At 39.3% G+C, this 21253-nt stretch overlaps 2 protein-coding genes across 2 annotated transcripts; both read right to left on the bottom strand.

Moving 5' to 3' along the window:
• Positions 1-388: 388 nt before the first annotated feature.
• On the bottom strand, positions 389-10661 carry LOC120528981 (tripartite motif-containing protein 16-like protein). Its single transcript, XM_039753047.1, has 4 exons — positions 10599-10661; positions 8931-9090; positions 5045-5110; positions 389-930 (listed from the first exon to the last, which is right to left on the bottom strand). Exons 1-4 carry the CDS (start codon positions 10659-10661, stop codon positions 389-391), a joined length of 831 nt encoding a protein of 276 aa, XP_039608981.1.
• Positions 10662-11266: 605 nt separating this feature from the next.
• Positions 11267-21033, bottom strand: LOC120528383 (tripartite motif-containing protein 29-like; the record flags this gene model as incomplete). Its single annotated transcript, XM_039752542.1, has 3 exons — positions 20789-21033; positions 17650-17745; positions 11267-11419 (listed from the first exon to the last, which is right to left on the bottom strand). Coding segments are annotated over exons 1-3 (354 nt in total), but the record flags the coding sequence as incomplete, so codon positions are not given.
• Between the last annotated feature and the right edge of the window lie 220 nt (positions 21034-21253).

Raw genomic sequence — 21253 nt, 5'->3', positions numbered from 1 at the left:
AGTGGCCTTTCAGTTGTGCTGATCCAGGAGGACCACATGCCTGTCCGACTTAACAGGTGACATTCAGTGACATTTGGGGGCCTCAGTAGTTGTTGGGGTGTCCTGAAGGAAATGTGGCTGTGAATAAACAGAGACCCCTGCTGGTCAGACTGGTATTTGTAGGCCCGTGGTGTCACCGCACATCATTATGACACACACGCACCTGATTGGCTACTCAAAGCCAATAATAATGGAGACCCCCCTATCTGCATTCTCATCCACAAATTCAATCACAGAGGTGCTGCCCCCTCCAACCCCCCCATCCTGTAAAATTAATTTCACCCTAAACTACAAACTCAAAGAGGACCTGCGCTTGTGGGGACATCAAGTGACCGGTGGAGGGTACTGGTCAGTGGTCGCATGGTGTCAGACGGCTGATTGTTACACTGGAGTGAAGACCAACACTAAACCCTGGATAGAGGGGCTCAGTGAAGGAGGTGTTGAACCTGTGCAGGAGGGTCATTGTGTGTGAGACGCTATAAAATGACAGAGAGCCAGAAGGCCAGTCCAGATACACACCTATTATGGGGCTGGAGGGGGCGCTGATTACAGTCCACTGGTTATTGTGAAACACAGAGCACTGGGAAACAGACCTCTGCAAACTCCAGGACTTGTCGTTGTATCCAAGACGGCACTCATCGTCCCCTCCTTTCCTGCTCAGTCCTTTGTATGCAACTCCAATCTTCATGAAGAGTCCAGTGCCCTCCACCTCCCAGTAACAGCGAGTCCCAGTCAGAGCCTCTCTGCACAGAACTTGGCACCAGTAGTCAAATCTGTCAGGATGATCAGGATATTTGGCTTTTGTCCCCTCATATGTCACCTTCTTGTTCCCTTCAGACAGACGTAGGTCTCTGTGTGCCGTGTTGATGTCCAGTGTGAGGGGACAGAAGTCTGAAAGGAGAGAAAAAAAAACGAGTGAGGAAATCGGGGAGTGTGTAATGGGACTGGGGGTGGAGCACAACACAGGCAATTAACAAGAACCAATCAGGAGCTGCCCTGACGAGACTCATCTGATTGGACAGAATTTGTGGAGATTTCAAATAAAATTCTGGAATCACAATAAATTTGAATCCCTTTTATTCTCCAGTACTTCATGTGCAGGACTCTGACTTGGTAGATTTGGAGCTCCTTATAACGGAACACAACATCACAGACAAATAACAGAAAGAGCTGAAGTGAAAAAGACAAACTTCAAACCAAGTGGTAGAATAATCCAATTATAAAAGAGATGTGCTGATAGTGATGTGCTAGTGATAGTGTGAGTGTGGAGTGTGTAGTGTGTAGTGTGTATTCCCGTGTCACACACACATGTCCTTACACTGTACACACACACACCTTCACACAGTCTCTGACAGAACACATGAATACACACAGAAGACGGCTAAGTCACTGCTGCGAGAGGCTGTCGCTCTGGCAAAGAAACTCTGGAGGTGTCTGTTAGTTTGAGTTTGAATTGATTGAAGCGTTTGGGAGTTTGTGTGAAGAAGTGATGAGCTGCTGAGATGAGTCTGTGGTGGTCCTTATGACACGGTTAGTGACACGAGATGTCTACAGGTCTGCACAGATGAAGAGCACAGCAGACCTCACCACACGCTCTCATTTATTTATGGAGTGTGACGTTGGTGAGCCAAACCAGACACTAATGGAGAATGTGATTACACTTTTAATTACAGCTTTGTGAAACTGAACGAGGATTGACTGTGAAATATTTAATTTCTTTATCTGGCATAAGAAGTCCAATCACCGCTGTGCCTTCTTAGTGATGTGGTGGTGTTCATGTCCCAGCTGAGTGTGTCTGTGATTATTGTACTCTGAACTTTGAAGGAGTCCACCATATTGACTGCTGAATCATTCATTTCTAGTGTCAGAGGTTGTGACTGCTGTTTGTGAAAGTCAATGGCCATTTCCACTGTCTCGGTTGTCTTGAGCAGAAGGGTGTTGAAGCTCACCAGGACACAAGACAAGACCCCTCTTTTCTAGATGGTGTTTCATTGGCGTTAGTAATTAGACCAATAATGGTGGTGTCATCAGTAAACTTAAGGATCAGTGGACCTGCAGTCAATGGGGAGCGAGCAGCCTGCACAGATTTGATTGTCAGGGCTGGCTGTCTTTTTACACTTCTGTGTTGTAAACAACTTCCTGACGTCATCGTTTTCCTTCATAGAAAAGGGAGAAGAGGGGAGAGAAGCTTTGTGAAGAAGTGGCTGCTGATAAAATCACCTCAAAGCTAAAGGAGCCGAGAGGATGAAAGGACTCAGCAGCTTGTTGGTCAAATCTGCCACAGAACTTGTGAAGTTTGTCATGGAGGGATGAGGAGTCTGAGTGAACATTGGGAGATGACTTTTAGGAATTAGTAACAGACTGAAGGCCTCTCCACACAGAGGAGTGACTGTCTGCTCCACACTGAGGCTCCAGTTTATTTCTGTGTTTCCATTCAGCGTATCACACTGCGTTGTTTAGCCGATTCCTGGCCTGTCTCTAGGTGGCCATATCACCAGTTTTAGGGGCTTTTTCTTTCACCTGACGGAGATTCCTTACATCTTGGTGAGCCACTGCTTTCCATTGTTATAAATCACAATAGATTTGCTGGAAATGCAGACCTCTTCACAGAAGCTGATATGAGATGTCACCGTGTCATTCAGCTCATGAATGTTTAAAAATGTCCCAATCTGTCCAGTCCAGACAGTCTTGTAATGCTTCACTTGACTCATCAGTCTATCAACTAATCGATTTCTTTACTGGTTTAACTGGTTTTAACCTTTGTTAATAAGTGTTTAGTAACTGTAGCATAACGTGGTCAGAATTACCCAGCGGCGTGCGAGGTAAAGCCCGGTATGCGTCCTTCATGGCGCAGTAGCAGTCATCCAAAGTCTTCCTGTCCTTGGTGGGCCATTTAACAAGATGTTTGTATCTGGGAAGGTCGATGGTGAGGTTTGTCTTATTAAAGTCACCATCACTGTAATCGGGGAGTTTCCAAGACTGCTCTCCAAGCCAGCGATGTAATCTGCCAACTTCTCACTCCCCACTTGGCCCACTCTTCTTGAGCTTTGATGGACTTATTGTCCCAAATGTAACTTCCAGCTCTCCCATGGTTGTTGACTTTGATTCATTTTAGGGCGCATAGATGACCACTTCAGCAGATTTCAATGCGATTTCCACCATATTTGGGCGGTCTTACTTCTGGAGGATCCACGATCTGTACATCAAACAGAGCTTTGTGACGTTTGCTCCAGAATGTCTTGATGATCTTCTCATTTTGTGCCCTGCACAGATTCAGAACAGCAGCCCCCTAACATTAATGAGCCTCCTCCATATTTTGTGTTTTTTCCTTGAACACTCGTTTTGTTTTCTGAGGATTCAGAACTGCTGTGACTTGCTATAAAGCACTGTAAAGTCAGTTATTGATTGTATTTTTTATCTGTCTCTAAGAAGTGAGGTCTTTGACCATGGAGCCCACTTTTATTCTGTAAGTGATTAATGGGGCTTCTTGAAGCTGTTTTACTTTGATCTTGGAGGTCAGATGTCCTGATGTTTGCCTTAGTTCTTTCTCCACCACTGAAGCTGTCATTCTGTTCACTTGGGGGTCCATTTACCATCTGCAGCGGCATACAGTCTGTTAGGCTATAGTCCAATGGACCTTAAACTTCTTGATGTTAGTTACAGAGGCCACAGAAAAATGAAGCTCTATGGAGATGGCCTTGTAGCCTTTACCTTGACCATGCTGGGCTGTGACCTTCTTCATTTCCTCCTCTTCTCTTATCCATGTCCAGTGTGATGCACACAATGACTCAGCCAAGCTTTGTGAGGGCTGAGTGACTGAAGACCCCTGTGATTCTCATAGTGGACTGATTCTTATTCAGTGCTGTCTTTTAACATCTAATGGCTTCCACAAATTTTTAATGCCATCTTCATTTGATTTAATTCCTACAACGTATTAAGTCATGAATAAATTAAAGTTTCTGCTCTATGGAGAAACAAATAGAGGATGTTGAATACTTTGTCAGCTTTAACCTGTTTCACATAAATTTGATTCTTTTTTACTTTCTCGTATACAAAGTATAGAGAAAGTATAGTAATTATGAAATAATTCAACCATGAGATTTTAGACCTTCCTGAGTCCAAAAAGACCATTTTTTAGAATTATGGCAGTGTGTGTGCAAACACGATATCTCAAAAACGCAACGAGATTGATAGATGAGATGGGCAAAATCCATCAATTGCAAGTGGTACTTTACTGAACAAATACTTGATTTTTTTTTATTCATGCAGCTGCAAAGTCCTATTTATTGAACATTACTTTTATAGTAACTGTTCAATATATTATTAATTTGATTTAATTTGTTTCTGATAGTATTTTATTGTACATAATTTAAAAATATAATTATTGTCTTGTGGTTTATTCTTCAAATATCCATTCTCATATCAGAGTATATGAGAAAGTCTATGGGAGACGACTCTTGATTTTTTTTAATCCATTGCTTGTCAATGCATCCATATATCCATATACTGTTTATGTATATGTTCATGGTGGTTGACATTGTGTTTTTAATGTGAAGCACACTAAGCTGCTTTCATTTAGTGCCATAGATTATTAATTATTATTATTATAATAATATATAAGTGAATGACTGAAGTAGAAAAGCATCGGAAAGGTGACACAGGAATACAGAAAGAGGAAACAGCAGGAAGTGCAAAGAAGAAAAATAAGACAATAAAAAAGGGTCAAATTAGAGGAGGATATGGCATATCTGGCAGGATTTCTTTTTATTTCCCATAAGTCCATTTGAAACTTCAAAGAGTCAAGTGTAACAGACTGCTTTGGTGATTCCCTGTCCTGAATCTCAAAATCCCATAATGCACCAGTCACAGGACCCCCGTCACTTTCAGCTCATCAGTCACACCACACTCACATAATGCTTTCTGCTGGCTACACTTTCATGTCATAAGCCAGGCCTGAGATATTAACAGTGAAATGACGATAAATTCAATGAATTGACAGACTCACATTGTAAAAACTCCTCTCTGCTCTGAGGTTGAGGAGACTGTAGGCTGAAGATTGGAGCTTCACGACCTGAAAATACAAAGAAAAGAGAAGAATGGAAAATGTTAAGATTAGGGCAGTCAGTAAATGAACATTTTTAATTGTGTTTATTTAAACTTTATTTTCAAGATTAATCACGATTAATCTCACATTACGGTGCATACAGTATTTCACAAGGTTTAGTGGTATCACTTTAGATTAAGTGGCCATAATTACGTTTTATTTTACCATGTAATCACCTGTATAATTACAGAGTAACTAGGTGTTATTACCTCCTGCTTACTGTGTAATGCTGTGGTTAAGTACTTAACAGTAAGTGCTATTCCACAATTTATGTGCATACACCCTTCAGAAAAAACTGTGGAACAACAATTACAATTTAGTACCTAATTATATTGTTACACTGTATTACACAGTAAGTAGAAATTAATAACACCTAGTTACTCTGTAATTATACAGGTAAATTCAATGGTACATACAGCATACGGACACTTAATCTAAAGTGATTCTGGTTTATTATTATATCCTATAAACCACATCATCAGATCAGGTATAAATATAATAATGGCAGTATTATGATATACTGGAAATAATTCTCAGAGGATATCAGAAATTCCATTTATTGCTAAAATTATGGCAAACAATCAACAGTATTTTGAACATGTCTGTAACATTGCTCAAACCCATTGTCATCATTATTTAACCTTCTAAACCAGTTGCTAAGGCACACAAGTTTGTTCACATTTTCAAATTCCACAGTAGATCTCTTTTTGCGCACAATATGAAAAAGAAAAAAGGCAGCTGCACAATGCAGCATCGAACAGGAGCATCAAACAATGATTTTGAAATGAAATAATAAACCACCCGAGTCACAACATCCTAATTCTATTGTCAGATTGTAATCCAATAGTTTTGATTTTTGTATTTATTAATATTTTGTTTATATTTTATTAAATAAATAAAATTACTTAGCACAACATTGAATTGCTTCTGTGATTACTCGTCATATTCATTTTGAATGCTTACAGTTGCAGGAGCTCTAGAATGAATGTCTAGTAAAAGAAGGCCCTTTGTTATCGAGGCAACTGTTGTTACATTACAGCTTTAGGCACAACAGCGTTCTCAGCCTTTTAATGTATGGTTTGAAGAAGTGATCACTTACATAAAATAACCCTAAAAGCAGCAATTCAAATTGAGGAAATAAAAATCTCAGGATCTGATCTTGCAAATAATCACAGGTGTCTACTCCATTGTTACATTAATGACTTAATCTCTCATGAATTGAGAAGGAAATTCTCCTGACTGTGACTTGTATGGAATAAAACATTTGTATACAGTATATAAGGTAAAGTTCAGTTCAGGACATTACAGCAGACTGCGTGATATGAGATGAGATGACAGCAGCAGAGCAGATCAGTACAGTTCAGACGATAAAGAAGTGACCAGAGAAGGGACAGGACGGTACATTCTAGCATCTCACGATAACTTTGTGTTAGTCTAATGGATCAAGGCTTTTAAATTAAGCTCAAGTGTTAACACATTAATGCTGACATTCCTATTTAAGATGTAATAATGTTAAATTCTTAAAACACTAATTATAAATGTAATGGAGTTAAAATAAAGCAACAAAACATGCAGATCAAGTCTGCACACAGAGCCCACCGATGTGTGGATGATGCAGTGAGTTTTATTTACTAACATTTTGATGAGCCACAGACACATGTGAGAGTCTTCTCTGTGGACTTGACCTCTGCTTTAGATACCAACATCTCAGAGCTCCATGATAAGAAACTGACTGAGTTCAGCTTGCCCAGTCTAATCCACCATTGGATCTCAGACTTTCTTCCAGGTAGTAAACAGTGCCGGTGCAGTTGGGCGCACACATGTCTGACCTGTTAACCCTCGTCAGCTCACTTTCTGTTTTCCTCTCCTGTGTTGTCAGTTGCCCACGGCTCAGCAGTTCTGTTTATGGACAGACATTGTTAGGTTCAATTTATGTTGATTAGTGGAGAACTGCTTTAGCTTACAGATTTGTTTAAACACACAGTATCATGATATGTAGACATTATATAGTTTATAATTTGTAAAGTCTGTTAATGTGTTTCACCTGTGAACTTGTTACGTGCACTCAGTGGAGTGTTGAGGTGGTCCTGAAGTGGTCAGGGTTCTAATGCACTCCTCTAATTTGCTTATCTTTTTTACCAAACAAGAAACACAAAGAAAGAGGAATGTAAGGACTGGCATGTCCGGTGCAAAGAGGTTCATAAATGTACAACATGCTCAAAACAGATAGACATTGTACCATTAACACTGTTTAAAAAACTGGTGTTTCACTACGCTAATAATATTTACATTTTAAAATATTTACATGAAACATTCAGTTACTCTGTTTAAAATAACAGCGTGATATCACACAGCTAGTTACAGTAAGGGACATTAGAAAAAATTCTTAACAGTAAAGGCTTAGGGCCGGTTTATACTTCACGCTCAGAACAAGTACGCGCCCGCATCATGGCTGCCACGCGTTCCCAGCTTACATTTCACGTGTCCTCTGAGCAGGTCCTCAGAAATTAACGCGACATGTGCACGAGTTGCAGTGCCAGCAAAAAGTCGGGGGGCGCAGTGTGCTAAAAGATAGGAACGTGACGTCAGAGTGTCTGTTTACTATCTACATGTGACAGAAAGTCTCTATGCAGAGTCTACGGGGATCGATGTGCGCACTTTGCTGTTTGATGAATGCTTCGATGTGGTGAAGCAAAATGCCGACATACAGATGCATTCATGGTGATTTTATATTCAAGAGTCACATATTACCGATCGTAATGACACGATACATTTTAAAAGTCTCACATACCATCTTTTGTGCTGTCTTTTTTTTTTTTGCAACTTAACAGCAACATAATGTATAGCGCTGTATTTGAGCCACTGAGAAAAAAATAAAGGACACGGTGAAAACGTTTATTTTGTGATTAAAGTGGAAACTTCTGCTTTAATCTCGAAATGTCCACTTTAACCTCATAGTTTACTTTATCATTAAAGCAGACCATCATAAACGTCATCCCAGTTTTTAATCGCTACAAGCTTCTTGGACCTGACAGCAGTGGCAAGCAGCAATAGATCACCACACAGAACAAATTAAATGTATGATATTCCAACTCTCTGCACATTTAGAATCTTTAGATTTATACTTGATACCACTTTCATGATGAAATGCATTAAAGTGTGTATGTTACATTTTATATATAATTTCGTTTAAATAATGAATACTGTTAATAATTACACACATGGGGGTGTCACGGTGGTGGAGCAATAGCACTGCTGTCTCGCAGGAAGTTATGTTGCTGGTATTTCCTGCTAGTATTTCCTGCTTGTGCTCTGGTTTCCTTCCAAAGATATGCAGATTTAGTGATTTGATGCCGCTAAAATGACGCTAGTGTATGTGTGTGCTTGTATTCACCTTGCGATGAGCTGAGGTCTCATCCAGGGACTGTTTCTCACTCGTGCCCAACGCTTGCTGAAATGGACACATCCCTGGATTGATGGATTTAATCAATAAACATAATTTTCAGAGATATTGCGGTAAGGTGTCATCAGAATTTAATGAGTGTTCTAGGCAATTCACAACACAGAGAAGCCGAACATGTTCTCACTGTGATAATATCTTGCACTGCCACCTGGTGGATTCCTCCAGATTTACGTTAAGTACACGCGCAAGTATAAAAACTACAACGCTTGCGTAGCGTAGAAATAAATTTAAAAGAGCAGGCCTTCTTCATGCAACTCAGTGTTCCTTTTATTTTCACTCTGGTCCTCCTAATGGACTTTAACAAAACATGAACACTCACAGTACCTGGTGGAGTCCTTGTCAGGATGTCCTGCTGGCTGATCTTCTCCAGACTCTTTTTCAGACCTGACAGCTCCTTTAGCAGGTCCTCAGAAGAAAACTCAACTGTGACAGTAAAGCTGAGCGAGTCTCCATCAGCAGGAAGGACAGAGCAAGTTGAGAAAGTCTGCAGTAGGAGAGAAGAGGGAACAAGGAGAAATAAAAAGTAACATTAATAAGATGGACCTCCTCTTAACTAAACATCAGTGTGGTGGACAATCATCCTGGGTTTAGATGGAGAGAATACTTATCATACATTCATTGGTTATTTATAATGTTTCACATGATTGATCCAAAAAATGTCATCGGCCTTGATTTTCAAAAAACTTTTAGAACAGAAGTCTAAGAGGTGAATCATCAGACTGTAGATAAGTGAACTGATAGATAGATAGATAGATAGATAGATAGATAGATAGATAGATAGATAGATAGATAGATAGATAGATGAATGGCGATAGATAGATAGATAGATAGATAGATAGATAGATAGATAGATAGATAGATAGATAGATAGATAGATAGATAGATAGATACTTTATTAATCCCAAGGGGAAATTCACATAATCCCGCAGCAGTATACTGATACAAAAAAAACAATGTTAAATTAAATAGTAATAAAAATGAAAAAAATGAAAAAAAAATAAAATAAATAAAATAAAAAAATTAAATAAAAAAAAAAAATAAAAAATAACTTTGAGTAATGTTAGCATTTACACTCCCGGGTGGAATTGAAGAGTTGCATAGTGTAGGGGAGGAACGATCTCCTCAGTCTGTCAGTGGAGTAAGACAGTGACAAAAACTTAGCGGGCAATGGACAAGCAGGGGCAAAATTGACTTAACAGACAAAACAAGGAAATGGGCTCTTTAATGGAGAGACAGAGATAGAGAAGAGATAGAGTGGACGCTAGGGGTCACTGTTGCCCCTTTAAACCCAACAGACCAATGCTCAGGACACCAGGTAAAAGCCCCAAGAAGTATTTTTAATAGTTTTCTTCTTGCACAGTGCTCCCTAAGCACAACAGTCACCATAACACAATCAAATAACACAATAATTACAATTCACACCTCCTCCACACCTCCAAGCAAGCTTTGTCCACCTCCACTCGACTTTGGCTTGCTTGCTTGCTGGGTTCACATCAGTCCTCTAAATAGTGCCCAACCCGAAAGTGCTTCTCTCCTTTCGTCCACGTGACTTGCCAGCACTTCCAGGCCAAATGAAGAACCTGAATTTTCTTTACCCCGGAAGTATTTCTGGATGTCTATCCTCGTGACTCACTAGTACTTACAAGCTATGAGGAAAGCAAAACTCCCCAGGTCCTCCTGCAGCATCTTCTGGTGCCACCCACAGTACCCAGCAGGTCTGTGAAGCTGAACTCCAAGTCCCATAGTGCCCTGTGGGAATCCAGGGCACTGCTATGCTGCAGGGAAGTCCCCATGTAGCGTCATGGAGGAGGCAGTGTCTAAAAGTAGTTGCCTTCCCCCATCCTTCCCTTCTAGGGGCACCCGCATGGGTTGAGCTGCTGGCCGTCCCTTATAATAGATACATAGATAGATGGTATATTTGTCACAAGAAGGAACTTTGTCAATTAAATTAAATCCAAAGATAGACACACACAATCTTCAGTATAATTTTACCTTAGAAGGTCTGCCACTAGAAAGTGTGTGACTTGTCAGAAAGACTTGGGAGCCTTTTGTCATCACAGTTCTGTAAACTGCCCTGTAGAACACACTTGTGGGAACACATCAGGAATATTGTGTGTTAAAGAAATGACAAAACAGCACAAAATAAAGATGAGAAGAAGAAGAGAGACCAGACTGGACTGTGGGATTTGAGCTGTGAGGAAATGCTGAAGGATTTGAATGTGATCAGTTAAAGGACAAAGACATGAGGAGGTGACATGACAGGAGTGTTTAAAGATATGAAGGAGTTGGTGTCTTTTTTTACTAGGTGATGTCATTTAAAGTGATTCATACAAAGAATACATTTCATATAAATTTTCTTCCGCAAAAAAACAACTGTAGATTTACCTCCCTATCTTGTACATGAAGGCAGGAACTTTCAGAGTTTTGCATAAACTATTGAAATATTAGGCAAATATGAAATTGCACTGAGTGGTCAGGTCTTGCCATTTATAAAAACTCCTCAGATCTCTTGATTTTGAAGTTTCACAGGTCACACACACCCCAGTCTGATCAGACTCCCTGTGAAGTGTCGCTCTCACCTGTAGGAAGTGGAGATGGTCCTTGGTCTCTGAAAGTTCCTTCAGCTCATCTTCTCTCCTCTTCAGCTCCTCAATCTCCTTCTCCAGTTGCTCCACGACTCCTTCAGCCTTCTCCATTTCTCTCTTTTCTTGTTCTCTGATCCTCTCTTTCAATTTCTTGTGGGCTTCCTCAATGCAGTGAATCAGATCAGTGAAGCTCTTCTCGTGTTCCCTCATCACTCTTTCCACAGAAAGCTGTTGGATAGGAGAAAAATATTGAATTGAGTCACCTATTTAAAAATAAAAGTCACAAGACACTTTTGTTAGTATTTTGATGTTGTAGAGGAGAGTTTGAATTAGGAGAAGGGTGGCAGGAGTATTCCCTGCTTAGTATTCCCCTGGTACTCTGGGTAGCAACATCTTCTTAAGGCACTTGTAGGTCTGTATGGGATATACAGTCTTAATAAGCGGCTCTGTAGGATCTATGGGAGCCATTGGCACAAGCTGCTAGGGGGTAGCACTACTGTCCTGTGAGGACCCTGCTAGTGTTACACAGGGTGATCTTTAAAAAGAGCCTCTCCTGGTCAATCTGGGTTTGAGAGTGGATCAGGACAATGTTAACCTGGAGTGGAGAATGAGAGGATGGGAGAAGAAGAAAAAGAATGGCTATTGTTGAGAAAAGCTGGTCTGTTGTGAGGTAATTGTGTAAAAATAAAAATATATATAGTGCAACTGTGAAAAGACTAAAACTGTCAAGTTTAACTTCATTAGGGAAAATTTTGAGCAGACTAAAGAGAATAAACTGGGATAAGCTTTTAAGTGTGGAGACAGTCAACGAGCAGTGGAACAGGTTTAAAAATATTTTACATGTAATGCAAGACAGATACAGACCTAAATTTGTAATTCATAGGAAATGTAACAAAACTCCACAGTGAGTTAATAAAGAGTTAAAAAAAGCAGCTACAAAGAAAAAAAAGGACGAATAAGGAGTAGAAGACTAAAATATCCAAAGAGAACTGTAAGGCGTATGAGAACATGAGGGCAACCAGTAAGAAGGATATTAGGGAGGCTAAAAGGCATTTAAAGAGGAAAAAAGCAGATAAGGCAAAAGATGACCCTAAGAGATTCTTTCAATATTTGAGAAGTAAAAGATCAGACAAAGAGGAGGTGAAGTGCATCAGGCATAGTAAAGGGGAACTAAAAAACACAGACAGTGAACATACTTGGGAATTACGAAGGACTGGAAAATAGCAAATATTATCTTATTATATAAAGAGGGTTACCAGGCAAATCCAACCAACGATAGGCCAGTAAGCTGAATGTGCATCACAAGAAAATTAGTGGAAGGAATTATTAAGAATACGATTGAGCAACACATGGCAAGAACACTCAGCCTGGACTCAGAAGAGGGAGGTTGTGTTTTACTAACATGCTGGAATTCTATGAGGAAGCAAAAAAGGCTACGATCAAAGTGGAGCAGATGATATTAATTTGGACTTTCAGAAAGCACAAAAAGTGCCACATGAGAAGTTGGGCATCAAAATCAAAGATGTGGCAGTTCAGAGAGATGTTTCTAGATGGGTGCCGAATTGGCTCAGACACCGGAAGCAGAGGGTGATGGTGTGATGAACCTCATCAGAACTGGCCGATGTTAAGAGTGGAGACCAGCTGGGATCAGTGCTATGGCCACTGCAATTTTTACTATATATAAATGATTTGGATATGAATTTCAGTAACAAGCTGATTAAGTTTGCAGATGATACCAAAAGAGGTGGATTAACAGATAGTCTGGAATATACAGAGGGAATTGGACAGAATAGAGGGTTGAGCAGATTTGTGGTATAAGGATGCAAATTTAGGGTATGAGGTGCACACTGTCCAGGATCATCAACCCCAAAGCTGGAGGTGTTCAGCTGTTTTCAGGACCTATCAGAGCTGCACAGTGACTCTGATATCTTTGAGACAGTAGACAGTAATGAAGAGCTCTAAAAGTAGTCATAGTCAGGGATTCAGGTATTTTGGAAATTGAGATGAAGTTTTGCTTCAGATACAGAGAGTCTCACATGCTGTGTTGCCTTCTGGGTCACTGGTAGAAAACTTCTATGGATGGCTACCAGAGCAGTGGATAACCCAGGTGTCATCATCAAGCTTGTCCAGGTGTCACGGAATAATCAAAATAGGTGGGACAGACTGCCAGTTCTGCAGTACAGATTTAAGAGTTGAGTGTAATGCTGAGGAGCAGAACTGACAATTGGTCATCTCAGGACGTCTACCTGCTCCACACCAGTCCATGTGAGATTAGGAAGATTAGATGGCTTAATACACATGTAAAATGTTTGTGTGGGAAGAAGTTGGGATGGGTTATATTTTAACTGGAAGGGCAATAATGTAAGCTTAATATGTGTCACAAATAAATTAATGATAGCAATTATCAGGAAAAGAATGAACAACACAGATCTAGGTGAGGAGTGCCAATGAGCAGTCAGTGTGGGTTTAGATGGAGGACTTCATGTTTCACTAATGTGCTGGAATTCTATAATAAAACTAGAAAAGCGTAAACCAGTATGGAGGTCAGTCTGACAGAAGTGCTCACGTTCAGTCACTTGTTCTTCCTTGACTGTCACTTCTGTGTCACTTCTGTGGCTTAACAAAGTCTTCTGTAAAAGTGCACAACATTAATATTCTAATAACCAATCTTAATGCACGTAAAAAATGTAGGCATTGCGGGATAAACACCAATAATTTAATTTCAATTGCTACTTTAGATGAACAATGCATTAAAACTATAAAAACAGATTATAGATTACATAAAAAATACACACAGAGCGGCGCTAATAAAAATAATTCTGTTCCAAATATCAATAACGCACATAGTATTCATCTCTGTCCCTCTGAAACATTAAATATGGCACTATTGAATGTTAGAGCTTTAACTAACAAGACTTTTTTATCAATGATCTTATTAGTGATAGAAAAATTGATTTTATTGAACTAAGTAAAATTTGGCTTAGCTCAGACATGCGTGGCTGTGAATCTGCTCCTCCGGATTACAGTTTTATTCATGCAGACCGCCAGGGAAAAAAGGGGGGCGGCTTGGCAAACATTTATTCGTGCCGGTTAAAGTGTAAAGATGTCAGTTTTGAAAAATTCTAATCCTTTGAGTATCTCACCGTTGTTATTCATAGAGACTCTCACGTTCTAGTATTATCCGTGTATAGACCTCCTAAATTTAACGTGTCTTTCTCTGAAGAATTTTCAGACTTAATGTCAATTTTAATCATGAACTATGACACACTCTTAATAGTCGGCGACTTTAACTTTCATATCGATAATCAGTGTGACCAAAAGAAAAGGAATTCATGAACCTCCTGGACTCTTTTCATTTGAGACAGCTCGTTAATCAGCCTACACATAAAGCAGGTCATACGTTAGACTTAGTGATTACTAAAGGACTAAAATTTGAAGTAAAGCAGGTCATTGATATTGGTCTATCAGACCATTTTCTTCTACTATTTAATATAGAAATAATGATAGAAAACACTCAAAAAATGGAAAACATTGTTTTGACTCATCAGCAGCTTTAAAACTTACAAACATTCTAACAATCAGTCCGTTTTTAGTGCTAATTATATAATAATATGATTAAATAGTAAGGTGGAAAAATTTAATTCAAAAGTGAGAGCTGCTGTTGGCATAGTTGAACATGAAAAGATAGTTAAAAAATCTTCTAGCATTGTTACACCATGGAAGAACCAAAGAGTGTCTGATTTAAAGAGAACATGTCGTAGAGCTGAGCATAAATGGAGGAAGACTAAACTAACTATCCACCATGAAATATTAAAAGTCAAAATAACAGAATACAATAACACTGCTATTTCTCTAAGATTATAAATAAAATGCTAGTAAATGCCTCCAAAATACTTCCAGTGAAACCTGTGAGAACATTGCTGTATTTTTCAATCAAAAAATGAATATTAGAGATAACATAGTATATCTCCCCAACACTGCGGATCCTCCTAAGCCCCAGTAGTCTGTTATAAACAAATTAAATTCTTTCACCAGGATAGATTTACCTGATTTATATAAAATAATCTCTCAACTGAAACCCTCCACCTGCGTCCTCGACCCAATACCAACAAGGTTTTTCAAGGAAGTATCAAGCGTGCTAATTGAGAATATTCTTGACATAGTAAACGTCATTAGATATGGGGGTCTTCCCAGACTGTCTTAAGACTGCTGTAGTTAAACCCCTACTTAAGAAACATAATCTTGACCCCTCTGCTTTTGAAAATTTTAGACCCATCTCTAACCTGCCCTTCTTAAGTAAAATTCTAGAGAAGGCAGTCATTATGCAGTTAAATGACCACCTCAATAAACCTGCTATTCTTGATAAATTTCAGTCAGAACAAATCACAGCACAGAAACTTTTAAACAAATAAGCTTGCGGGTAAATGCAGACAGAGGCCATTTATCTGTTCTCATCCTCAGATCTGAGTGCTGCATTTGACACCATTGATCACAACGTTCATAGAAATCGCCTTAGTCAATGGGTGGGCCTCTCTGGCAGGGTCCTAAATTGGTTTGAATCCTACCTGGCAGGGAGAAAATTCTTTGTTAGTTGTGGTAATTACAACTCAAAGACACATGATATCCGATATGGTGTTCCACAAGGCTCTATCCTGGGTCCGCTGCTCTTCTCAATCTACATGCTTCCGTTAGGTCAGATTATCTCAGGGCACAACGTGAGCTACCACAGCTATGCTGATGACACACAGCTGTACTTATCAATAGCACCTGATGTCTCCAACTCTCTCGATTCACTAACACAATTCTTACCTTGTATTTCTGAATGGATGAATAGTAATTTTCTCAAGTTAAATAAAGAGAAAAGCGAAATTTTTCTGATTGGCAATAATGGATTCAATTAGGTTATCAGAAATAAACTTGATGCATTAGGATTAAAAGTCAAAACGGAAGTAAAAAACTTAGGGGTAACCATTGACTGTAACCTGAATTTTAAATCGCATATTCATCAGACCACTAGGACAGCATTTTTTCACTTAAGAAACATAGCAAAAGTTAGACCTCTTATATCACTGAAAGATGCTGAGAAATTAGTTCACGCTTTTGTTTTCAGTCAACTAGATTACTGTAACGCACTCCTCTCAGGACTACCCAAAAAAGACATAAATCGTTTGCAACGAGTGCAGAATGCAGCTGCTAGAATCCTAACTAGGAAAAGAAAATCTGAACACATTTCTCCAGTTTTGATGTCACTACACTGGTTACCTGTGTCATTCAGGATTGACTTTAAAATTCTGCTTATGGTTTATAAAGCCTTAAATAATCTCGCTCCATCTTATATATCGGAATGTCTGACACCTTATATTCCAAATCGTAACCTTAGATCTTCAAATGAGTGTCTGCTTAGAATTCCAAGAGGAAAACGTAAAAGAAGTGGTGAGGCGGCCTTCTGCTGTTATGCACCTAAAATCTGGAATAGCCTGCCAATAGGAATTCGCCAGGCTGATACGGTGGAGCACTTTAAAACACTGCTGAAAACACATTACTTTAACATGGCCTTTTATAACTTCATTTTAATCTCATTTAACTTAATACTGATACTCTGTATGTTCAACTCATTATAATAACTATTCATGGTGGCTCTAAAATCTGTACTGACCCCTACTCTCTTTTCTGTTTCCTTTTCCGCTTTGCGGCCACTACCATCTACTCAAAGCACCGTGATGCTCCAACAATGATGGATGGATTAAAAGGCAGAAGTCTCTATGACCATCAACATCAAGCCCTTCCGTGAGAACCCTAACTACAAAGAGGACTATTTCATTTATGTTAGGTAGAATGCCCAGAGGGACTGGGCAGTCCGTGGTCCTGGAATCCCTGCAGATTTTATTTTATTTATTTTGTTTTTTCTGTCCTCCCTGGCCATTGGACCTTACTCCTTATTCTATGTTAATGTTGATTTATTTTGTTTTATAATTGTGTCTTTCTTTTTCTATTCTTGTCACTTTTATTTTTTCTTTTCTTCATTATGTAAAGCACTTTGGACTACATTTTTGTACGAAAATGTGCTATATAAATAAATGTTGTTGTTGTTCACTTATGGAGTCCAATAAAGCTGCAACATATCAGAATGAACTGAGAAAGTCCATTAGGGAATGTTGTGTCGACTGATCCAACTCAGAACATCAGTGCCAACGTTCATCATGAGTTATTGTTAGGGGGAGTGAAGTCACCTTGAAGTTGAGGAATGAGAAACCTGAGGACATTAGGGTCTTGTGGTGTGAATTCCTAATAACTATAGCATGAAATGCTGTCAGCAGTGAAACACCATCAAGGACACAATAAACCATCTTCTCTCCTTCTCCATCTCCCTGTCCTCACACGTCATTACCACAAATTCCCACAGTTCTTTTAGTTTTTATCCTCTCTTTGATATGAAGTGTTATCTTAATTCCACTCACCTTCATCTCCTCCACTGTCCTCGTTGTCTCCTTCAGTTTCTTCTCTTTCTCTTCAAGTCTCCTCCTAATTTCACTCAGTGTCGCCCCCAGCTGTTTCTGTTTGGACACACAAGAGGACACATGGTGGTCTTATCAGAATTCTCTTCCACTTTCTCAGCTTGTGGTGTCATTTTGAGTGATTAAATTTGTACAACACATTTGTTTCACATTCCATGACACAACTTACTGTTTCTGTCACACTTGTCTTCATTTTGACACAGTAGGTGACACTCAGAGATTTAATTAAACAAATATGAATATCACACAAACATTCAAATAAAGGTTTAATTTAACACTTCAAATTCAAGATGGAGTTTGGGCTTGAAGAGAGCTACAAATAAAGGAGACAGTCTGAAGGCTCACTGGTGTACGAGTCAGTCCTTTGAGATTGAGAGGACATCACATTGACAACCAGGATATCAGAGCTTCACACATAAAAACTGAAGAAACCTGCAAACCCAGGAGACCTCGGATGGCAAAGGACTGCAATTGTAGGACCAACAAGGCCATGTGGAGTTGAGACTTGTGAGAACTTTGTCAAGTGTTTGGTCATTTTATGGAGTCAAGTGAGATAACTGAGGCCGAGAAGACACAAGTGAGTCTGAGGAGTTCAGTAAAAAGTAAAATCTGAAGAGGAGTTTAATGAGCTCAGAGAAATCTGACAAGAAATCAAAGGAGTCATTAATAGAAATACTTAAAGAAAACATTATAACTGAAGATCTGAGAAATAAATAGTAACACAAGTGAAAGTTAACTAACTTAGAGTTCAAACATGAAGAAGAGCAAACAAATCGCACACAGTGGGCTGCTTTATGGCTTGGAGGGCATGTGGCTTGGCTATTTTACAGAGAGGCGCAGATCCAGTTGTCATTGTCAACGTCACAGTAAGTGACAAAAGTAAGAGCAGGCTGGCAATTGTGTAAGAAAAGAGTGAAAATGGAGGAGAAGACACCCGGTGGTCTTATCAGAAGTGCTGTCTGTGACACAAGACACTACTGGGAGGACTGGAGAGATCAGAGATTTTAACATGAGGCTCACATTTGGTTTAAGATGGAGGGGCACAGGGCTAAGGGGCATCAGGGGGATTTTTACAGCAGATGGCAGCTGCAACCCTGGCATGGGATCCACTGATGTTTTGGGAAGGCAAACAAGGAGGTCAGTCGTGGACTTTTAACAAGGAATTTTAGAAGTCGAGGTTTACAAACTCATAATGAGAAACAGGCAGTGATATTAATAAGACTAAGGGATAAGCTAAGGTGGATATTAATCAATAAAGTAAAAAAATATACTAATACAAAAAACAAATATAGAATCAAACTAGAGAACTGGAAACCAAAAACATAAGACTAATAAATTAAAAGATTATAATAATAAGAGTAAGTTACAAAAGAGTGAAAACCTCAAATGAGAGTGAAAGTGAACAAAAATAACAGGAGCGCGAGTTTACGAAGTCTTAACAGTCCATGTAGTAGGCCGTAATAATAATAAAAGTGTAAAAAGTTAACTTTGAAATGCCTTGTCTACAGGGGATTAATCAAAATCAAATTAGCAGTACATTTTAAATAGGAGATCTGAATACGCGAGGTCATCAAAAAGAAAACAAATGAATGGCAGAAAATGAAACCTGACTAAGGCCAAGGAAGGCCAAGAACAGAGATTTGACAAGACAGCATTAAGGGTACAGGACTGACATTAGGAGAGGGCTACAGACCACCAAATACAGACAGGAGTGTCAAACAGGCATATCCAGCATTAAATGGCTGACGCCCCACTTACTGAACTAAGCTGCACATTCAAACCAAGCGCACATTAAGATCTCATGATTTCAGTCTTCTAAAGAGTCCAAGGATTAATAAAACAACAGAGGGAGGTCGATATTTACACTACGTCTTCTCAAAACTGTGATCTGATCGGCCTGCTCATATATAATGATGCCCCTTCACTCTCAGGCTTACGAGTCGCCACTTTAGCCTGGCATAGCTAGTAGAGCTGACTGTTAGCTATGCTTATTACATCTCTGTTTGTTAGTCATTTGTATAAAAGTGTAAATAATATAATTATCATGAACTTTTACCAATCACCCACTATTCTGTTTTTTCCTCTCATTTTGGTATTCTGCTCTTCCACTTCTCCACTGCCAAGCTGTTTAGTAGTCCATGACTGGGACACCTGAGGTATCGGGAGCCATGGAATTGAAGAGTTAAAGGACTGATTAGCCTCCCCAGCACAGACGTGTATGGCAGAAAGACCACCAGGAGGTGGAAGACCAGTAGGCTGAGGTCTTCAGACGTGTCTGACTTCTGTCAGTTCAAAATGGCCGCTGAACCTACAGAGGTTTATTTCCTCCAGATGTGCTGACAGTTGTTGTTTCTGATTTCCTCTCCTCTTTTGTTAGCTGGCCTTGTCTCGATGATGATATTAATGGAGGTGTCGTGTTCGATCCTTTCATGTTACTCAGTTGAAGTTGCTTTGATTAATGTCTAGTTAAACTAATCTTTACTTTTATGTGTGTACATGTTGTATTTTGTAAAGTTTGTCAGCTTGTCTCCAGTGAACTGAGCCTGCAGCGATGAGACAATACAAAAATACTGCAAACTGAAAAATGCCATCTATACTATAAAACCACTTAAAACTTTAAGCGCATTGTAAGAATGTTAGATCTAATCCCAAACATAATAATAATAATAATAATAATAATAATAATAATAATAATAATAATAATAATTCATTACATTTGTATAGCACTTTTTTATCAGTTACTCAAAGCTCAATATTAACTGACATGTGAGTGTAACGTGTCTCTTAGAGAGGCCTGAGGTACTCCAGACACAAGTGATCAGAACACAAAGAACCTCCGCTCAGTTTAATGAGAGCACTCAGCTCACTCGACTGTCCATGGATCACACTGTGTATCTCATCCTGGACTCTTTCATGTCTCCCACTCAGTCTCACCAGGATAGCCTCAAGCTCCCTGCTATCCTATACAAGCAAACCGAGACTCCTCAACATGAAGGAACAGATTTCTGTGACAAACTACATTTACGTATCACTTAACTCCTGTTGTTTATTTAGCTTCCATTAAACACTAAACTCCACTCACCTGTTTTCCTTCTCTTTCCATCTTCTGCTCGACCTTTTCATGACCATTATGTTCGGTCATTCCACACATCATGCAGATACAAATCTCGTCAGTTTTACAAAACATCTCCAGACTTTTCTGATGTTTCTCACAGAGTTTCCTCTTCAGATTTCTATCAGGATCAACCAGCTTGTGGTGCTTTGGGGCTGCTACTTCATAGTCAGGCTTTTCTCCTGTATGGATTCTTCTGTGTCTCTGAAGATCGCTTCTCCTTGAGAAGGACTTACCACATTCTGGACAGCAATGAGGTTTTTCTCCTGTGTGGATTCTTCTGTGGTTCTGAAGATTGCTTCTTCTTTGGAAAGATTTACCACATTCTGAACAGCAATATGTTTTTTCTCCATTGTGAATCTTCATATGCTTATTAAGATCACTTTTGTGTGTGAATTGTTCGCCACATTCCAAACATGTTTTTCCAGTATGAAT

The sequence above is a fragment of the Polypterus senegalus genome, chromosome 4, assembly GCF_016835505.1.
Source record: "Polypterus senegalus isolate Bchr_013 chromosome 4, ASM1683550v1, whole genome shotgun sequence".
In the NCBI taxonomy this organism is placed as follows: domain Eukaryota; kingdom Metazoa; phylum Chordata; class Cladistia; order Polypteriformes; family Polypteridae; genus Polypterus; species Polypterus senegalus.
Note: the sequence above shows the minus strand (reverse complement) of the source record. Positions and strands in the feature narration are given on the sequence as shown.

Excerpts from the sequence above, each read along its gene's own strand:
- LOC120528981 (XM_039753047.1), bottom strand. The coding sequence starts at position 10,661 with ATGACAAAAGGCTCCCAAGTCTTTCTGACAAGTCACACACTTTCTAGT. Across the intron at positions 9,091-10,598 it reads CTAGTGGCAGACCTTCTAAG|ACTTTCTCAACTTGCTCTGT; the intron begins GTAAAATTATAC and ends CTCCTACTGCAG. Across the intron at positions 5,111-8,930 it reads CCTGACAAGGACTCCACCAG|GTCGTGAAGCTCCAATCTTC; the intron begins GTACTGTGAGTG and ends TTGTATTTTCAG.